The 21,929-nt window shown below is 39.6% G+C and overlaps 1 protein-coding gene across 5 annotated transcripts in view; it reads right to left on the bottom strand.

The window, feature by feature from the left end:
• Positions 1-5,224: 5,224 nt before the first annotated feature.
• Positions 5,225-21,929, bottom strand: part of CDK19 (cyclin dependent kinase 19) — a 163,707-nt gene continuing 147,002 nt past the window's right edge. For all 5 annotated transcript variants that reach the window (XM_014591044.2, XM_014591042.2, XM_014591043.2 and 2 more), the window contains 5 exons: positions 15,668-15,740; positions 15,184-15,281; positions 14,205-14,283; positions 12,765-13,031; positions 5,225-7,776 (listed from right to left, as the gene is read on the bottom strand). In XM_014591044.2, the coding sequence (XP_014446530.1) occupies positions 7,645-7,776; positions 12,765-13,031; positions 14,205-14,283; positions 15,184-15,281; positions 15,668-15,740 (649 nt within the window). In that variant the 3' untranslated portion in view covers positions 5,225-7,644. The remainder of the gene's footprint in view (positions 7,777-12,764; positions 13,032-14,204; positions 14,284-15,183; positions 15,282-15,667; positions 15,741-21,929) is intronic.

Below are 21,929 nucleotides of genomic sequence, written 5' to 3' on the forward strand. Positions count from 1 at the left end.
GTCATGACACATTTCTGCATAGAAAACTATGTCATAACTTTCTCGACAACTTAATACATATGCCCTAGAGGGAAAATGTCTTTGGATTTTCCAGACTCATCTTTTTTGCTCTGGCCTTACTTTCATGGGAACCTTCTCTTTCCTTTGCCCTTATGCCCTGCTCCATGTGGACAGTGCTTCCAGCAGCTTCTGACTGCAGGACTTTTTCTGGAAGGGGAACTATGGGCCCAGATTGCCTCCAGCCCCAGCAGGCCTTCCCCAGTGGCACTCGCCAGCAGTCCGGAATCTGAGAAGCATCCTCCCACACACCCACCAAGGGCTGCTCTGAAGCATATCTTTGTCTCTCTTCCTTTTCCTCTCCGTAGCAGACCAGACCTTCCAATCCTGGCCTATTCAGGGAAGAAGGCAAAATCTAGGAGTTAACTTTGTTCCTGGCTACCTTTCTCACATAAATGGTACAAAGGTGTTTTGCAAATCTCTGGACCATGCCCTATAGGATATGCTCACTCAGGAGTCCAAGTACAGATGGGAGTTCATGAGAACCACAGTGTGGAAATGGCATAATTAAGCTCTTCTGGGAACCTTGGATGCGGTTGAATGCAGACTTAGGTTGGTGGCTTATTTCATGCTGCAATTACATGTTCAGAAAAGATAGTCACTCTCATTGGTATAAATACAACTGTCAACAGTATGGAAGCATAGCTCAATGACCGTGTCCTCTTTTGCACTGGTGAGGTGGGTGAAAGGTGATGCTACCAAAACACAACCAATGAGTCACTTTTTTTTCCTTTTTTTTTTTTCTAACAAAATAAGGGGAGAAAGGGAAAAGGAGAGACGCAGGTAGGTATTTTGACAAGTCTTGTATTATGATTATCCTGCCCCAGCCTCCCAGTTAGCTAGGATTACAGGTGCACACAACTGTGACCAGTGAGTTCAGGCTGGCCCAAGAACTGAACCTGGGCCTCCCATGTGGCTTCTAACACCTACCTGTGAGCTACTACAGCTAAGCCAAGTTCCTTCCTTCTTTTCTTTTCTTTCTTTCTTTCTTTCTTTCTTTCTTTCTTTCTTTCTTTCTTTCTTTCTTTCTTTCTTTCTTTCTTTTTCTTTTCTTTTCTCTCTTTCTTTCTTCCTTTCCTTTCCTTTCCTTTCCTTTCCTTTCCTTTCCTTTCCTTTCCTTTATTTCTTCCATGACAGAGAGAAAGAGGCAGAGGCAGAGGGAAAGGCATCCCCAACAGGTCTTCATGCTTCAATCTACCCCGTCTCAGCCAGCCTGGATCACTGGCACATGTGCGTTCCCAGGGTGCTCAGGGAGGTCTGGGATGTAGACCCAGAACCTTTTCCATTTGGTCCAGTTGTATTATTACTGCACCAACACCTGGTTCCAAGCCACTTTTGAGGCTTTCACTTGCATGACTACAAATACCTACCATGCTCACTAACATTCAGAAACTGGCACTAAGAGATATGCAAAGGCCCAAGAAAAAAATGTACAATTTAGAAAAGGATTTTCATTAACAAAAGTTGAACCTTTGGCTTTGTTTTGAGGACCAGTAGGAGGCATGGTAGTTAAAGACTGGATTCCCACATGGCTGACCATGCTTCAAGTCCCAGACCTGGCAGCTTGCTTTCTCACATTCTAAAAAAAAATCTTTCCCTCTCTCTCTCTCCTCTCTTCTATCTCTCTGGTGGGTGCACATGCCCTGTAGCAAATTAAAAAATAATAATGATAAATAAAATGTAATAAATAATTCTTTTTTAAAAAGGCTTTGGTTTTTTACACTTTAAGTAAGAGTTTTTTATTTATGTAATACAACCCATTTGTTTCTCCCTACTACCACAGAATTAATTTAGTGCTCAAACACCCATGGTTGCTTGTCAAGGTTAGAAATGTTAGGATTGAGAACCCCATATAAAGGAAAGTCGATGTAGCAGTGACCATGCAGAAGAGAGGAGGTCCGAGTAGGGGCAGGAGATGGGACAAAACCTGACCACTGTCACTTAAACATTCTTCGGTGCATGTCATGAGGCCTTTAACTATTAGAGTAATCACGTAAGATTCTCAGAATGATCATACAAAAGGAGAAACTCCCAACCCAGCCCCACCCAAAAATGCTGACTTGTTTTTCTTCCCAAAACATTCTAATTTTCATTTTCTAAAAAATAAGATATTTCTCCAGTGGGTCAGCAGGTGGTATGGTGGTTAAGGGCGCTGGACTCCCACGTGGCTGAACACAGTTCGAGTCCCAGACCTGGTGGCTTGCTTTTTCACTTTCCCTTTCTCTCTCTCTCTCTCTCCCCCTCTCTGGTCAAATGAAAAAAGTAAATAAATAAAATAAAGTTAAATTAAAATAATTTTTTAAAACAGATATTTCTCCAAGAGATGTTAAAAAAAATAATTTTAGGGGGACCAGCAGTTAGCGTAATGGCTATGTTGCTGGACTCCCACATAGTCGACCACAGTTCAAGTCCTGGACCCAGTGGCTTAAACTCACGCCGGGTGTGTGTGCGTGCGTGCCCAAGATCCCGAGAGGAGAATGGAGGAGAAGGGATTGTGGCGTGGCCATCCCCCCTAGGGGGTAATTTCTCACTTTCTATCTCTCTGTCTCTCTCTGTCTGTCTGGTGAGCACACACGTCCTATAGTCTTAAAAAAAAATAATAATAATTTTAGGGACCAGTAGTTGGCATAATGGCTATGTCACTGGACTCCTACATAGTTGACTGCAATTTGAGTCCCAGACCCAGTGGCTTAAATTCACGCTGGGCACATATTTGTGCGTGCCCAAGATCCCGAGAGGAAAATGGAGGAGAATGAATTGTGTTGTCGCCTTCCCCTCTGGGGAGTGATTTCTCACTTTCTCTCTTTCTGGCAGGTGCACATGCCCTACAGCAAACAAACAAACAAACGTCTCTCCCCCAAAAAATAAATAAAAACTAATTTTAGGGTCAACAGGTGGCATAGTGGTTAAGATGCTCACATCCCCACTCTGTGTTTCGATTCCCAGACCTGGTGGCTTGAAAGATAAGCTGGGCACATGTGTATGCATGCCCAAAAGTCTGAGAGGAGAATGAAGAGAAAGGATTGCAGCATGGGCACCCCCCACAAGGGTAATTTCTCACTTTTCCTCCCTCTCTGTCTCTCTCCTGTTAAATGTAGGCACCCTCCGACAAAAATCTAAAATATTTTTTAAAAAAAACACTGATTTTATTTCAAAGATATCTGTAAGCCTTGCTTAACTTCTGTGGTTTTGTGAGATAAGCATCCTGAACAAAGTAACACATTACAACTCACAGGCAGACTGTGGATCTCTGTAGGACAAAGTCATCGTAAAAGCTCCTATGAGCACAGATAAACGTTAACACTAAAACGTATCATTAGAGTCTTTCTACACGTCAAAAGTCCACACAAACAAAAAGAAAAACAAACATGCACAAACACAAAAATCTACATAGAGACAAAGTCAATTAAAGTTTATTTCAACCAAGAATATAAAATAAATGCAATGTAATTTATTTTAGTTTTAACAGTCATTTCAAGAAGGATGTCAGGACAACTCAAAAGCAGAAACGCTAGGCTCCAAAGCGGCAGCTGGTCCCACACTCCACGGAGGAGGCTTTGTGGTCACGTAGCCGGCTCTGGACACACCTCCTAGTGTAGCACGGGAAGCTACAGTCATCTCTATAACCATATAAAGAGGGGTGCGTGCAGAAAATGACAGAAAAAAAGAGACAAGGGCAGGTACACTTCACAAATTGGAATTATAGGAAATACAAACTAGGCAGTATAGAAAGGATATACTACATAACATATATAAAAAGTACTTTAAATTGTTGTTAAAAAGGACATCTTCAGTCCAGATTTTGTGTAATACTTTTAGTGTCTACACAGACAAATTCTTTAAAAAAATTAAATAGTATTAATTTACTAAATATTTAGGAGATAACAGTGCATTAAGGATTCTTTTTCATATAATACATACATATCACTCCTTCGTAGTGATAGCATAGAAGAGTAAGTATGGCCTTAGGTACAACACATTTTTTTAAAAAAATTCTAAAACAATAAGCTTTGTTTTATGACAGTTTTGACTATTCTTGAAGATTATGGGGACCTAACCTGCTATGTTTTATATCAAATATGACTTACACGTGAATCCTTCAAGCCTCCAGTAGGCTAACTGCCGTGTACTGCCTTTCTCCATTCCCTGGGAAGATATCACCATAGTGCTTAGGATTTGCAATGTTCATATAACTCTTCCTTCATTGTATAGTTCCTGCTACATAAATTTACTCAAAAACTGACCAAGCTGCAAGTCTTTTCTTTAACTCCTTTTCCCTTTGCTTATGCCTTTAACAGAGACAACAGCATTATTTCAGAGGCTGAGAAAACAACCAGTATTGGCTTCCCCAGGAATGAGGCAGTGAACAAACACATAGATAAAAGTCATCCCTTCCCATTCTTATACATAAGTTACGTGTGTAAGAGCAAAAGAGTAGTGCAGAAGGCCAAAATTCTAAATGCTAAAGTTTCAAAACCACACACAATATAAAAATATACATGCCCTTGGTTTTCACATGTCACTGCGTGATCTACTTCATCACAAGGATTGTTTCAGCCTCACAGTGTCAGCCCTACCACCAGCCACCCTGCCTTGAGCTCATCTGTCCTCAAACTCTTGAATCCCTTTCTCCAAACACATACTTCATGGGAAAGCTAACTTTAAAACTGCTCTGTAATATGGCAAGCAAAAAGCCTTTACTTTGATTCATTCCTTCTCGGGGGATAGAACAATATCTAATACATTTTTTTAAATGTGGTTATTTGGGGACCACAGAGGTAATTTTGCCCTCAGGAAGTTTCATAAGTCTCCTTAAAGGTTCCATGGGTTTACGGACCTTATAGGTATTAGAGGCTTTGTTCCCCTTGTAGAGAAAAGAAATTGCAAACCAAAATTATCTCAAAGTACAATGGGCACCAGTAGGCATCACTAACCCTGAGGCAAGAAAAGGACCAGGACCCAGCACAGTGACAAGAGGCGCAGCCACGTGAATAATCAGGATTTCTGGCTGTGTCCTGGAGAACACTGTGTCCTTGGAGTAACTGACAAAATCCCCTTACTCTACGTATGTCAGTTTTCTGCCAGTAAATTCATTCTATACAAGAGAAGCAGGGTAACTCTGTGATTATAGAAGCACTTATCCCAAGAACTGTGTATCAAAGTTGCGTATTGTATTAAGGGACACAGTAATTTGGTTATGTTCCTATTTGAGTTTGTCTTCTTTTATTTAATGTAAGCTCCCAGAGGGCAGGAATGGAGCTTCTCACTACTACAGAATGGAGTGTGTTCTGCCTACAAGGGCCACCCTTCTGTTACAGAAAGGCTGCTGTGAACATTCCTAATTCGCTGGCTTTCTCTAAGGTGAACAGATACAGAAACCCTTCCATAACACTGTTTACTATGGAACAGAATCTGGAATAAGAACTATCTGAGTGGGCTCAGAAGTAAACTAAAGACCTTCATATCATTAGATGGCTTCACCTGTCAGTCAATCACACAGCACAGACACCCTAAGAGAGCTTCCCCTAATCGACCATAATCTCCTTAAGGACAGCAAGTATGCTCTGTCCTTTGTTTTCCACCCAGAGAAGCCCCTGTTACATGGGGGAGGGTACAGTGGGTATCTGAAGACGAACAGCTCCAGACACTGAGGCTTTCGGGCACAGGACAGACTGTATATAGGTAGCGACATTAGGCAGAGGGCTGTTAATTTCTCATTTTAAAAAATGGAAGGGGGAAAACAAGAAGACAATCAGAAATTCCTTCCAATGGAGCATGTCAACTGTTTCATCTTAAGTCTTCATGAGTGTCTCTATACAGTTTTTATTATTATTAATAAGCATTATTATGCTGAGATCAGTAAGGTCTTGGCTGGCTACTGTATCACATCAATAGTGCAAAATGTATATTGGCTTCTGTCTAAAATCGTATTTTAGTTGTGTATGGACCCAGAGTATCATAACCAGGTAGATAAGTTCACAAAGAATAGGTTTTTTAAAAAATGCATATACAACAATCAGCTTTTTCTTTTAGCTCAAGAAAACGTGTAAAACAAGGCTGGTGTCGCTAGTAGCATTCAGAAAAACACAAATGTTTTGCCCCTTACATTCCAATGGGAGCTCTAAGTCTTTACATTTCCTTTTGAACTCTAGGGAGTGAGGGGCTCCTTCAAGTGGCTAAGAGAGAACTCAGCCTCTAATTCATAGATGATGAAAATACAAATATTCATCTTTTCTAGTATAGTCATAAAGTATCTGCCCATAGTTTTTAGGCACAATTATTAAGTTTTCTCCTAGGGGCAAAAAAAAGCATTCAGTGCAATGAAAAGATTTTTGATAGAATTAAGTCTCAGTAACAACAGCAAAATTATGTATACATAATACACACTTTAAACATGAATAAACCTAAATCTGTAACATGCTTTAAAAATAGTCACTCTATGTCTAATGCAAACATGAATGGAGAACATTGCTCTTTCATTTAAAAGCAGATTAATTTGCAGGCTTCTATTTGAGTACCCTTGATTGTGTAAGAAAGTTACTCGCACAAACCCAGACGTGAAGAAAGCGACAGTTCTTTAGAGAAGCCAGCTTTATGTACAATATACACTAAAAGCTTTTCCTTCAAAGGGAGGTAACACATCCTTTGATCAACATTACTCCTTAAAAAAAAGTCCTAGTGCAGTTAATATTCTCTTCAGCTTCCTGGCGTGGCTCACCACAGGACTGTATTTCATCAAAGCTCTTAAAACCCTTTTTAAGGTAGATGTAGCCACATGAAGGTTAAAATGTAATTCTTCATTCCTGAATGCTATTTAGAACAAGATGATTTGGGGAACTAAGTTCCGTGTGAATGAATACCTAAGAGTGACCACATACTTCAGTTCTTCACGGCATAAAGCATAGTAGCTGCAAAGATCTAGGCTGTTTTTGGTTGTAGGTTCCCTCTGTCCCGTCACTTGTCTTGCTATCAGACCTTCCCTGAAACTAGATAAATAAAATCACAACAGTGAAGTACTTTGGGACAGTAACAGTTCCTATTTAAGACTTCTATGAGCAAAACAGTTACAGTCCGTGAAAACAACGTAGTGCTTTACAAGGTGCATTTCTTTTTAACCTGTGTTGTTAAATTAGTTCATGAAGTATAAAACTATATACCACTGGAATCCTGTTTCTAAAACACTAAGATCCTATTCAAAGAGCTTTGAAAAGATAAATCAGAGTGATTGCTACAGCTTGAGAAAGGTGCACCAGGAAGTCCTTCCAAAAAATGCTGAAGGTTACAGAAGTGCTGGGCTTAAATCAGATGCTTTATCAGAGAAGTCACGATGAAACACATGCGGGGAAGGGGTGTTGGGGAAACTTCACAAGAATCCTCTTGAAGACCATAAAGAAGAGACGTCAGTCTTGCAAAACACTTACTACATAAAGTTTTCCTCCCAAGTATATGATTTGGAAATGGCATCATAGTTTGCTTTTTCTTTTCTTTTTTCTTTCTTTTTTTTTTTTTTTTGGTTCTTTTCAATGCAGACATGATATTGCTGGAGTCTGTGCTCTGGGCTGGCCTGGGCCGAGACAGGGCAGCTGGTCAGTACCGGTGAGCCTGGTGAGACGGGTGGTACTGTGCACTCTGCTGAGACGAGGAGGAGTAGCTGAGTGTGCTCTGGGACTGAGAGGATCCCTGAACACTGCTTTGGTAATTCAGGCGAGAACTGGAGTGCTAGGAGGAGGAAATGGAAAAGGAATTAATGTTGGAAGAAGAGAAGGGCTCGGGATGTTGGTCACACAAGGACGAGACAGAAGCATGTGCATCGAAAGGCCCCGGCTCATGCCCAGTCACCGGCAGCGAACTTGGCTTGTGCATACAGCTCATTCATTTGAAATCACAGCCTGGCACCACGTGCTCTGGAAGACACAAAGTCTGACTGGATTTCTTGGGGAGATAAGCTATGCTGGCAAAGAAAAAGCAGAAGTGAAACTTAGGCTGACACTAGGCTCTTTATACTGACTGATTCCCATAGGACTATGAGATTTGCAAATAAGAATACTTAAGAAGGCATACTGAAATCAATGGTATTTATGATGGACACTGATGTGCTGTTACTCTTCTCATATAAATAATAAAGCTGCAATTAAGAAATCATTACATAAGAGCAGAATTTTCATAGTTAAAAGCATCAGCAATCCCACCTACAAGACAAGCCAAGGCAGTCAGGCAGCTGTGGCTGCTGTAAGCAGGTTTTATTAACTGTGGGAAGGTATGTAGAATAAAGCAGTTTTCCATTGTGGCTGCCCTCAAAAGAAGACAGGGAAATGTGTTTCAAGTCAATGTATTTTTATTACTTCAAATAAGATATTCATCTTGATAATACCTAAGGTAAATATGAAAAAAATGTGTAAAAGGAAACTTTATCTATAGGAAGAGAACACGGTGCCTGATTAAACAGAAGAATAGCTGGAACAAGTGTCTTTGTGTTTAGAGGTTGTTTCTTCCTGTGAGCAAAGAGGGAAAGAATACATATATAATAAAGTTATTACTTGGAATTACAAATGTGGCACTGGGGTTATAAGGAAGGACAAATCAACAAAGTGTTCCTTCTCAGTGCACAAAGGCTGCCAAACTGGGCTTGTACCTGGCCAAGAGAGCAGGGCAATAAGACAGTCTTGGTGGGGCCAGCGGGTAACATGATGGTTAAGGCACTGGACTCCCACATGGCCAATCACAGTTTAAGCCTCAGACCTGGTGGCTTGAAAATCACACTGGCTGCATTTGCTGCCATGCCCAAAAATCCCCAGAAGAGAATGGAGGAGAAGGGATTGCACCATGGCTCTCCCCATGGGGGGTGATTTCTCACTGCCCCTCTTTATCTCTGTCTTTTTCCAGCTAACCCACATACCCTATGGCGGAAAAAAACAAAAAAAAAAAAAAAAAAAAAAAAAATTAATTAATAAAAAAAAAAAATTAGTCTTGGTTTAAAAACAGTTCAACTTTGCTCCTTCCTAAGTTACATAACTGACTAGTTACTGAAAGAAAAGCCTTTTTTAAATTCCAATTTTTAACTATGTGTTTTATTTTGCAGTTTACCTAAAAGAAGTTCTTTCCCCTCACAAGTCATTAGTTATAATTTTCTGTTAAAACATAATTAATGTGGGCGCCAGCAGTTGGTGTGGTGGTTAAGGTTCTAGATTCCCTAATGGCCAACAACGGTTCAAGTCCCAGACCTGGTGACTTGAAAAATCACAACAAATAGATAAATAAGTTAAATGTTTAAGAATAAAGCACAATAATATTATATAACACATATAGGCCCAAACTTGGTGGCACAATTGGAGGCCATGTACAAGGCAGGGGTCCCCTTCCCAGCCAACCTATATACACTGGCACACATGCCAGTGATCATGATGGCTAGGAGGATGGGGGCTGGATCACAGAGTGAGTCCCTGTTGACAGTCTTTGTCTTCCTCTTTATTGTTCTGTCTGTCCTACATGAACCAAATAAACTAAAATACCTATGTAATGTACATTATATATATGAAGTATATAGTATATAATCTAATGTGCTACAGTGTATACTTTTTACATTGATAATATATTTTTAAAGTTTTTTAAGAGGACACATGTGCTCACCAAAGAGACAGAGAAAGAGGGAAAGGGAGAGAGCACTTCCTATGGGAAATGGTCACACCATAGTCCCTCTTCTCCTCCAACTCTTCCTCCTTTCAGAATTTTGGGCATACACACATGCACCAGGCATGCTTTCAAGCTGCTGGGTTCAGGGCTCAAACTGTTCAGTCGGTCACATGGGATTCAGTCACCTTAATCACCAGGCTATGGGCTAGCCCCACGATACATCTCTAAGGCAGGGGGAAAAAAAAAAACAAAAAAACCACCTCTTTTCAAAGTACTAATCATACTTGCTTATAATACATTGATGAAGCAACCCAAAAGCCTTGAAACCCTACTAATGGAACCCTTAGAAAAACATGACAAAAATTCCCCTTAACAGAAAAGTTAGGTCCTTCCTTGAATAAACTGAGATGAAAATAACTCAGGAAGACTCATTCGCATACAAAAAAAAAAAAATCACATTAGCCTTTCTTAGACGTTATAAATGATGGCTATTAATTTTTCATTTTTAAGTATTCATAATGAAGCTAAAATTTAAATATAAATATGTTTTATTCCTGAGATACTTTTCCTTATGGAAAACATAAGGAAAAAAGAAGAAAATGCTAAGATTAATATCATATCATTTTAAGCTAGCTGAGATTACTTTTACCTTAGCAGATGAGACTAAGCACAATGGAACTTCCATACTAGATAAAAGGAAAAAAGTGTGGATTATGTAAGAAGTGCAGATGAGTACGTGCAGTGGTAGACTCTCCTTGTGCTAGTCTCCAACTAAGTAGCTGTGATATCTACCCATTTCATGGATAAGATGTAAGGTTTACTTTTAAGTAGATAGAATAATATGGACAAAAAAAAAACATTTTGAAGAATTTAATTGGAGGGATACAGTAATCTATCTATAATTGAGTCCAAAGGAGAGATAAGACTCTCTTCTTTGACCAGAATTTCAATCAGGTTCCTCAGAGTGCTCTGCTGAAAAAACTGAACCAGGCTTGACCCTGGACATCCTTCTCTGTCCTTGCTGAGTACCTTTAAAGCAAAAATCCTGCTAAATCATTTTAGCAAAGATACTCTTGATATCTTATCACCCTGGCCTACCAACAATCCTATCAAGTTAGTTTAGCTAGAAACCCTCTATCTCTGTTGTTTCTTCTTGGGCCCCCCACGCTACTTCTTGGTGACAACTCCCCACTAGTCCTTGCTGGAGTTGAGTCAGTCTAGCCTCTCTTCCTCACCACCAGATCCCCTTGCAAGGTCCCTATTCCAACCACCATGGCTCCCTTGAGTAAAGTCTGTCCTCTCATCTTTAACAAGTGCTCCCCTAGATTTTTTTTTTCTTTTACCATAAGGTTAATATCATACAATCAGAGACAAAAGATGAATTTATAGTATTGGTGGCTCGCGTACGTAACAGGGCTAATCTAAAGTTTCAGAGAAAACTGAATTTATAACAAAATTCAAATATGTTCATGACTATTACCCAAATAGGAAGCTCTTTTTAGCAGATCAAACTGAAGCCTTGATTAGTTTAATTGGAACCAAATGGAAGTATTACAAGCTCTTCTGCATGCAGAGAAGTAGTTGTCTGAAAACAAATTAGTTTGTTTGAGATACTCAAAACATAAAGTCAGTTTAGGCAGCTGCTCATTGGGTCTTTCTTGTTAATGGTTCTCTTTATTTCCGTTCCTTATCAGTGAGTTTATGGTTCCCATGCCAGAGGTTTTGTTTTCTATTATGTCTATTCTAAATGCTCCTCTTTCTTGAGTTCCCCAGGGACTTTGGCTCCAAATCTTTTTTATTTTATCTTTCATTTAAGTTTTCTCTTCTTCCTAGGACTTGTCTTAACCTGTTTCTACCTTGAAAATATTTATTTTTTCCTCTGGAGATGCCTTTCCATTATTATAATGGGTATTTCTGCAAATACCAACCCTTAGACTACTTCCTTTTAATTCTTTGAATTAGTATGTGATCATTGTTCTCTTTTATTGCAATAGTAAAAAGTATTGCTTAACCTCAGAATTATTTTTAATGAGAATTAACAGTTATTCTGAGAAGTCTTCCTTTCTCTTCTATCTCTAAATGGCTACTTATTATCTCCTCCCAGTAAGAGTAAATCTTACTGAAGAATGTAATTGGTTTGGTCCAAAGTAAGCCACTATACCTCTCCTGTTCAACTGCTCATCGGGGTATCTTTTTCTAACTCAAAGCTACTGGCAACAGTAAAGATAAAATGATGAAAATTTCTTTAAGGAATGTTAAGTACTAGGTCCCAACACACCAGACTAAAAATCAAAATGGAGTCCTCCATATCACCAAGCCAAAGCTATTATTTGACTTTCTGAAAAATCAGAAGAGAAAATAAACAAACGAACAATAACAACAAAAGCCTAGTTTCCCAAAGAGCCCAGTTTCAATGTCATGAGTGAAGTTTCCTCTCCTTTAATCCTACACGAAGTTAATCCTATTTTCCTATCATTCTATCTCCCTGTTCCTACCTCACAAGCAAAAGTCATTTTGAAATGACCAATCTGGTTCTTGTTCTGTTTCTGCTTTCTTCAGCTCTTCTCTCTCAAGAAAACCAACTTCCTCTGCTATGTTCATGAGAATACATGTTCTATTTTTTGGAATAAAGTGTTGTGAATTCTAGAATCCCCAGTAAAGCCAATTAATATCTCTAACTTATTGTGATTTTGTCTTCTGACAGGACGAATGTGCCCATCTCCCCACCTTCCATCCTCAGATTGTCAGGATAAACAAGTCAGAACAGGATATATCTTGCAATTATAAAATATGAGCAGGACTTTTAAAAAGTTTATGAAATTACGCAGTTAAAGGATGAGTTCAATTTGGTAGAAAAATTTTTTGAAATCTATGCATGGTTTTCACATAATATGCAGTTCCATGAAATTTTGAAAATCTCTCTCAAATCTTTATGCTCTTATAATGCCCTAGAAACAAATTATACAGTTAGTACAGTCAGATGTTAAATATGACTTAACACTAAAGGGATCTTATTAGGGATCTAGTTCCCATTTTATAAAATATATGAACATTAAGTACAAAATCCAGGGGAGTACCTGATAATCCGATGGCATAACAGGTCCGCCCGAGTTAGTGCCTGAAGGCCCAAGCCGTGGCTTCTTGCTTGGAGGCACCTGATTCAGGCCCGAGTCCTGGCTGTGCTGCAGCCCTGCTCCGGTGCCCCCGACCCCGGCTGTGGCCCCTCCTGTGGTCCCATTCGTCTGCGTGCTGTTCTGCTGTGCGGGGGGTGCCTGTGGTGGGGCTGCCGCTTGTTGTGGAGGAGCAGTGGGCTGCTGATGCTGGTTCTGCTGCTGCTGCTGATTCTTTTAAGGAAAACAAGCAAAGTTTGGTAGGGATCTAAATTAATAGGAGGTTTCTTTCATTACTTGATGGGTGCAGGAGGCTGCAGACAGACCTGGGGAACAACCTGTGTGGGACATACAGGAGAGTGACTGGAATGACTAGACAATGAGCGGCCAGGGAATACAGCATTCTCAAAGGGCAATGCACCGAGTCCTGGACAGGACTCATCCTCTCAGGCTCATGCAGATGGCACAATAATCCCTCACACTGGTCGCAGACCCCTCCCTGTAGGCCATAGGCACTAGGTTTTGGATTCATTACACAGCTACAAGGGGGCCAGCAGGTGGCATGGTGATTAAGGCACTAGATTCCCATATGGCCAACCGCAGTTTGAGTGCCAGACCAGGAGGCTTAAAAATCATACTGGGTGCATGTGCATGCATGTCCAAAACCCCAAGAGGAGAATGGAGAAAAAGGGATGGTGGAGTGGCCACTGCCTTGAGGGTCATTTCTTCCTTTCCCTCTCTCTCTCTCCAGCAAGTACACTCATTCTATGGCAAGAATCTTAAAAAAAAGAAAGCTATAAGAAGCCTTTCTTATCATAATTTTGGAAAAGTAGAGCAATGTTGGGGAGGGAGCTGGGGGGCTGATAGATCCAGATAAGATAAAAGAACAGACATAAATGACAGGAAACCAATTTGTGATGCTGGGGCTGTGTGGAAAGCCCAGGTTCATCTCCCGGACCAACCTTTATAGGCTGCCACAGTGGCAGAGAGGGAGTCTGCACAGGAGTTTTATGACCTGGTGAGAACTTGTCAAAAATCTCTCTCTCTGGCTCTCCCCACATGCCTTCCCTCTCATTAAAAAAGAAAAATGAAAGAAAGAGAGGGAAAAAAGGAAAAAGAAAAGAACCGAGAGAGTAATGTTCACAAAGGTCAGCCTACATAAAATGATGGTAATGACACCAAACACACAAAACAAGCCAGAATTAGGAGTCAGGGAATGGTATGGGCTAATTCTAACCAGAAAGTTCATTAAACTGTAAGTTTTTATTTTAGGGTCCAAGGTATATCCCAAACTTCCAAAGAAAGTAAAATAAATCCAAGATTAAACAAAAAGTAGTTAAATATGTAAGAATTACTAAATGATACCCCCTTTACTCTCTGGAAATCTGTGTTCCACGCAGCTCATACCTTGTCACCTTTCTCTTCAGGTTCGTCTTCATTAAGGAATTCACGTTTGGGGTATGGAATCTGGCAGCCGGCAAACACACTAACAATCATCAAAAAAAAAAATTTGTGATGACTTAAAATCTACAATATCATACCACTATTGACTTAAATTGTACTTTTTCCTCTTATTTCTTACTCTTCATCAGTGGCTAACACTTGCTGGATGCGTTCTAACACAAGTTAATTCAATGAAAAGAATTAAACATAAGAAATAAGAAAATAAGAATAAGAAAAACAATGAGTTGTTCTGAAATTTTATAGTAATTATCACTTTTTTTTTTTTTTTAATAAGATATGCCAGAGGATACTCGCTGGAGACAGACAGACAGGGAAAGTGATAATCACTTCCCAGCAGGTATGGCCATGCTGCAATCCCTTTTCCTCCATTCTCCTTTTGGGATTTTGGGTACACACACACACATACCTGGTGTGATTTTCAAGTCACTGGGTCCGGGACTTAAACCACGGTCAGACATGTGGGAATCCAGCACCTTAATCACCATACCACTTGTTCGCCCTGCCACTTTCAATTTCCAATCTTTTTTTTTTTTAAGAGATATTTTTGCTATAGAGTACATGTGCTCGCAGGAGAGACAGAGAGACAGGGAGACAGAAAGCGAGAAATCATGCCAGGTATGTGTGCATGCATGCCCAAGATCCTGGGAGGAAAAGGGAATGCAGTGTGGACATCCCCCTGGGGGACGATTTCTCACTTTCTCTCTCACCATGTGTCTCTGTCTCTCTCTCCGACAAGTGCATGTGCTCTAAGGCAAAAAAAAACCTCTACGAAAAAAAAGGGCCTTTCTCTCTGGTCATTTTTCTCTAGGTAATATTAATGAATAAAATAAAATAGTTCAGTAATGAGTGATTCCCTCACTGGCAGCTACCATCCAACATCCTCAACTGGGAGCAAAGAACACAGAAAAGGTGGGATACATACTCTAGTGTCGGCAGGGGGTCCTCCTGAAAATAGGGATCCTGCAGAGCCTGCTCTGAGGTAATTCTCTTGGTGGGATCCATAGTGAGAAGTTTCTGAAGCTACAGTGACACATAAGAAATTGGCAGCATATGACAAGGCTGTTTACAAGTCAGTTTTGTTTTTCTTATTAATATCTAACGATTAACATAAAATACATTTTATATAGCTCGGTGCACAATTAGTAAATTACACACATTTATGTGAAATTGACAGATCATTAGCATTAAAAGCCCTTGGAAAATTGAATGTGTTTTTTCCCCGATAAAATCATTTAAAAATTAAACCTGGAAGTTAAGGGTGACATTACAACAGAAAAGTACTCAACATTACCCCAGCATCCACCAAAGTCTTTTGTTTCTTAAAGAGGAGGAAGAGCCAGAACCAGGTGGGATGAGGAGACAGTTATGCTGAGGATCAGATTTCAGTCTGGGAGAAAAGCACCTACCAAGAGGAACACTTTGCTGTCAGGCTTCACCTTGTGTTTCTCCATGTACTTTATGAGGCTGCTGTTGGCGTACCTGCAAGCATATGGCCAATCACACATCATTGGGGACACTTACACAGGTTTTCTTGTTGTTGGTTTTTTTGTTTTGTTTTGTTTTGTTTTGAGAAATTTTCATATAGGACACATAGAGGGACAGAGAGAGACAGAGAGACAGAAAGTGAGAAACCACTCCTCCAGGGGGAATGGCCATGCCACAATCCCTTCTCCTCCATTCTCCTTTCGGGATCTTGGGCACACACGCATACACTCCCGGCGTGAATTTTAGGCCGCTGCGTCCGGGACTCAAACCATGGTCAACTGTGGGATTCCAATGATGTATCTATTACACTGTCTGCTGGTCTTGCAATTTTTCTTTTCTAATGGAAAGCTCCATTAGAAAAAGACTCATATTTCTATAAGATATGTGTAAAACTTTTTTTTCTGATTAAAAAGGAACACATCACCAAATATTGGCCAACATATGAAGAAATAGGAATTGTCACTACATTTTAAGAGTTTACATTGTTATAATCACTTTGGAAAATGATTATGCATTAGCATTAGAGCTGAAAATCCATATATCCTATGACCCAGGAATTCCTTTTCTAGGTACACAGTCAAGTCTAAGAGATGCTTTTGCACATGAGTATCAGGATACTTGGCTAAAAATGTTCTTAGTAGCCTGTTGTACTAGTAAACACTGTAAACAACCCAAATGTCCATCAACTGAAGAATGGGTAAATAAACTGTTGTACATTCACAGAATAAACTTAGACAACAGCAAACATGAATACATGATTGAGTATGGGAAAAAAGCAAGTTGCAGAATAAAATACACAGAATGTATCAATTATATAAAATTCAAGGATGTATTTAACTGAGCAATAATTTTTAGAAAAAGGTGGGTGATAAATTCAGAATCCCTTCTGGGAGGGAAATGAACAAGGAAGGCAAACACACAGGGCACACCAGTAACAGTAATGTTTCATTTCTCAGATGGAGAGGTAATTAAGAGAAGTATTTATTTTATTTTTCTAAGTGTACCATATATCATATTTTCATCACAGATGGCTGAGACTGGTGTATTGCAGCCTAAAGGCCCTGTTGGGGGTGCTTGTCTACCTGTCTCCCTCTCTAATGAAATAAGTAAATACTTTCATAAAGTATTTCAAATTTAAAAAGGCTAAAGATAGTTAATATACATATATTCATGGTGAAAAAAGATAAATTTTAAAAAGTATAAAGAAAGTTAAAATCACTCATAATAAAGCTATTTAGTAACAAAAAAACTATTGTCAAAATTTTGATAATTTCTCTTTTGCATTTTTTCCATGCATATACATGTAAGATACAAACACAGAAGGATTTTTTTTTTGCTTTTTTAAAAAAAAATTTGCCAGGGGTACATGTGCTTGTGAGGGGAGGGGAGGAGAGGGTGTAAGAGGAGAGCACACACCATGAAGGATGGTCATGCCATAATCCCTTCTCAATTTCTTTCTTCTTTTGGGATTTGGATATGTGTTCACACACACCCAGTGTGTTTTTCAGGCCACCAGATCTGGCACTAAAACCATGTGGTCAGCCATGTGGGATCCAGTCACCTTAACCACCATACCATGGGCTGGCTCTACTTCGTTTTTATAAAACTGGAATCATACTATAAACACTCATAACTTTTTTCATTTAATTACCATTAAAGGTACATACTCCTTTGCAATGAGATTACTCATTAAACTCATTATTTTGAGTGATTGTATGTTGCCTATTTATACAGATGTTGTTTCATAGTAGCTATAAAAAGCAGGTCTGTGTAGGCAATTCTGGTAACGTGGCAGAGAGAGAACATTACATAGCAGGTGAGAATCAGAGAACCCTATTGGACCCTGACTCCATCAGTTACAAGTTGTGTGATCTTCGGCAAGTTAGTTAACCTGTATGAAAGCCTTAGGTTTCTCACCTGAAAAATGGAGATTATAATCATACCTATTGATTTGCTATGAAAACCATATGAGGGACCAGCAGTTAGTGTAATGGCTATGTTGCTGGATTCCCATGTAGTCGATCGTGGTTCCAGTCCCGGACCCGGTGGCTTAAACTCATGCCGGGCGCATGTGCGTGCGTGCCCAAGATCCTGAGAGGAGAATGGAGGAGAAGGGATTGCAGCATGGCCATCCCCCCTGGGGGGTGATTTCTCGCTTTCTGTCTCTCTGTCTCTCTCTGTCTGTCTGGTGAGTGCACACGCCCTATAGCAAAAACCTCTCCAAAAAAAAAAAAGTAAAAAAAACACCATATGAGACAATGTAGGTAAGGGGCTTAGCACAATCCTGGTACAAAGTAAATAAATACTCAGCTATTTGTGGCAGCTCTGATTGCATCTACAAGATAAATTCCCAGAATTATATTTTAAAGCCTTTTTTATGTGCTCAGGAACTCTGCTACACACATGGCTCTCATCAGCAGCAATGGCATCTTGCATCAGTGATGCCAGTGGTGTGATAGATAAGGCAGCTGGATCCCACATGGCCAACTGCACAGTTAGAGCCCTGGACTCAGCTGCTTGAAAAACACTCGAGGCATGTGTATGTGCATGCCCATACCAAGAGGACAATTCTGCAAGAATAGAATGGAAAGGGGACTGCAGTGTGGAAGGTGATTTCCCACTTTCCAAACTCTCTCCAGCAAGTGCACAGGTCCTATAGCAAACTAAAAAGAAAAGAAAAAGAAAAAGAAAAAGAAAGAAAGAAAAAGAAAGGAAAAGAGAAAGGAAATTCTGGGCTAGGTGGTGACACAATAATGTAAATGGACCCACATGGAAAAGATACGGTTTTGCATCCCAGACCCTCCCTGAGCATGTCCATGACCTGGGCTGGCTGCTGGCTGAGACTGGTGTATTGCAGCCTAAAGGCCCTGTTGGGGGTGCTTGTCTACCTGTCTCCCTCTCTAATGAAATAAGTAAATAAATAAATAAACTTAAAAAAAAAAAAAGAGGAAGAAGAAAGAAATGTAGCTTTTCAGGTCCCAACTCCATTATGGCTCAGAATCTGCATTTTCAACAAGGTGTCCAGATGATTTGCAGGTACATTAATTGGAGAAGCACTCATTTTCACCAGTAGCAAACAAGTTGCAGGGCCCATTTCATTGTATTTTTGCCAACACTAGATATTGTAATTAAAAAAAAAAAATCCTTGCATATATGTGTATTTTTAAATTTCTCCAATACTGGAAAATTTTATATTGGCAAAACACAATTGCTGGATTTGGTAATGGGAAATAATTTTAAAATTTATGTAGAAATGAAGTTTTCTTCACGTCATTGGTCTTTACACTGAATCAACTGTTTACTTGGGTTAACTCCAATGCTCCAATGCTAGGTTATTTGTTTCTATTATAATATAAAAGGTCATAAATGTAAGATGTTCTATTGCTCAATTCTCACTTTGTTTCTTTTAATCATTCCTAGTATTAAAGATAAACTGAATTGTTTATAATTTTCTGAATTATCCTTTTCCAGATTGGCTATTATTTAGGAGATAAACAGTTTTCAAAGTAATTCGAACTCTTTATATACTTTGTGAAACATTTTATCAACCACATTTATTTGAAAAATTCAATATTTAATTTAAATTCTTTCTTTCTTTTTTTTTTTTTTTTGAGAGGTTTTGCTATAAGGTGCATGTGCTCGCTAGACAGACAGACAGAGACGGAAAGCGAGAAATCACCCCCCGGGGGGATGGCCACACCACAATACCTCCTCCTCCATTCTCCTCTTGGGATCTTGGGCATGCATGCACATGTGCCCGGCGTGAGTTTAAGCCACCAGGTTCAGGACTCGAACCGCGGTCGACTACATGGGAGTCCAGTGACATAGCCATTACACTAACTGCTGGTTCCTAAATTATTTCTTTTTAATGCTATTTTTGCCTTGCTTTCTAGTGAGATGGAGTTAATGCTTTGCAAAGATTATAGAAACTTCTATTGTTCTTTCCAATTCTTTTTTTTTTTTTTTCTGGAGAGGTTTATGCTATAGGGTGTGTGCACTCACCAAGCAGACAGAGAAAAACAGAGAGACAGAAAGCGAGAAATCACCCCCAAGGGGGGATGGCCATGCTGCAATTCCTTCTCCTCCATTCTCCACTTGGGATCTTGGGCATGCATGTACATACACTCGGCATGAGTTTAAGCCACCGGGCCCAGGATTCAAATCCCAGTCTACTACATGGTAATCCAGTGACGCAGCCATTACATCATCTGCTGGTCCCTCCAATTCATTTTAAGAGCAATTTTTTGGTTGTTTTTTAATCTGATATAATAAAAATAAGTTGCTGGGAGTCAATAGGTGGTTTGGCAGTGAAGGTGCTAGAGTCCTAAGGTGCTAACCAACCATGGATTGAATCCTGGACCCACCAGTTTCAAGATCACACCAAGCTCGTGTTTGCCCCAAATTCCAGGAGGAAAATAAAGAAGGGATTGCAGCACGGCCAAACCCCCTGAGGGTGATTTCTCACTTTCCCTCTGCCTCCCTCTGTCCCTCCAGTGAATGCATACACCTTATGGCAAAAACCTTAAGAAATAAGTAAATAAAATTAAGTTGTTATCCTTTTTTAAAAATACCATTTGAAATAATATCTTCAGAATTTTTTCATCAGGTTTTATCTTAGTGATTTTTCTGTATTGTATTATGTTTAGCTAGTCTTAATAAGCCTTCACTATTCTATATATAAGTAGTCTGCTTTGATGTGGGTAGAATTATTTGCTTAAAATATATGTGGCTCTTCTCTCTGGATTTGTTTTGCTTTTTAGTTTTTGCTACAGGGCATGTGTGCTCGACAGAGATAGCAGAGACAGAGAGAGACAGAAAGAGAGGAAAAGTAAGAAATCACACCCCCTCCCAAGAGGATGGCCACACCACAATCCCTTTTCCTCAGTTCTCCTGGGATTTTGGATATGTATACAAACATGCCCAAAGTGATTTTCAAGTCACCTAGTTTGGGGACTCAAATGGCGCTGCTAACCACATGGGATCCAGCACCCTAACCTCCATGCCACTTGCTGGCCCCTCTCTGGATGTTACTTTTCTAATTGAATTTCATTCATATTTTGTTTTGCTTTGTTTTTTTCTTTTTTTCTGTTTTAAAGAATTATTTATTTAATTTTATTTATTTATTCATTTATTTTAATTTGACCAGAGAGAGACAGAGAGAGGAAGAGAGGGAAAGTGAGAAAGCAAGCCACCAGGTCCAAGACTTGAACCGTGGTTGGCCATGTGGGAGTGTCCAGTGCCTTAACCACCATGCCACCTGCTGGTCCCATTCATCTTTTTTAAATTTCTCATTTTGTGTTGGGTTATCATAAATGCTATCATTTTATGTCAAATTTTTCATTTGGTCTTTAAATACTAAGTGTTAAATACTTTCATTAATTCTCTCCATGTTTTATATTACTAGAGTATCTTTAATTAGGTGAACTACTTTCATTCAACACCCATTTGACAAGTAGTTAATGAGCATGTACTATCTGCCAGACACTGGAGATACATATAACGATGTATAAAGTAAAGATGATCCATACTATCAAGAAGGAAAGACCAAATTCGAAAGCTAACAGTAGTGCATGGTATCCAGTGCTCTGAGTAGCAGTTCAGGAGGCAATAAGGGGATAAATGGGGGCACCTAACTCAGACCTGGAAGGTCAGAGAGCTAAGACCAAAAGGATAAGTAAAAATAACTGCTGAGAGTTATTTTGAAGAGAACAGTGAGGGGACAGCATGTGTAAAAATCCAGAGGTCAAAGAAAGCTCTGGGTGTCTGAAGTACTTTTAAAAATCTATGATATTTAGGCTAGAGAATACCAAGTGGAGAGTAGTAGGAGATGAACCAGGTGATGGCAAAGCCAAGGCTTTGTAAGCCATATTAAGGAAATGAGCAATGGTAAATTAAGAGCAACTGACAATGCCTGCATTATGGACAGAGTATGAAGCTGGTAGAAATACCATGTAGGAGGCAACTGCAGGATTCCAAGGGAGAAAATGGTGGTGGTATGGACTATACTAGTGACAAAGTAGCTGGAGAGAAATAGAAAGATTCAGAGGCTCTTTAGAAGAAAGAATGGGCTAGATTTTGCTAATTGTTTGGATGCTGGAGATAAAATGAAGGTGAGCAAGACAGAAGAAAAGATCAAGAATATCTCTCAGGTCAATGGCTTGAGCAATCGGGTGAATTACAGAG

This window comes from Tupaia chinensis, unplaced genomic scaffold, assembly GCF_000334495.1.
Source record: "Tupaia chinensis unplaced genomic scaffold, TupChi_1.0 Scaffold000527_1, whole genome shotgun sequence".
In the NCBI taxonomy this organism is placed as follows: Eukaryota; Metazoa; Chordata; class Mammalia; order Scandentia; family Tupaiidae; genus Tupaia; species Tupaia belangeri.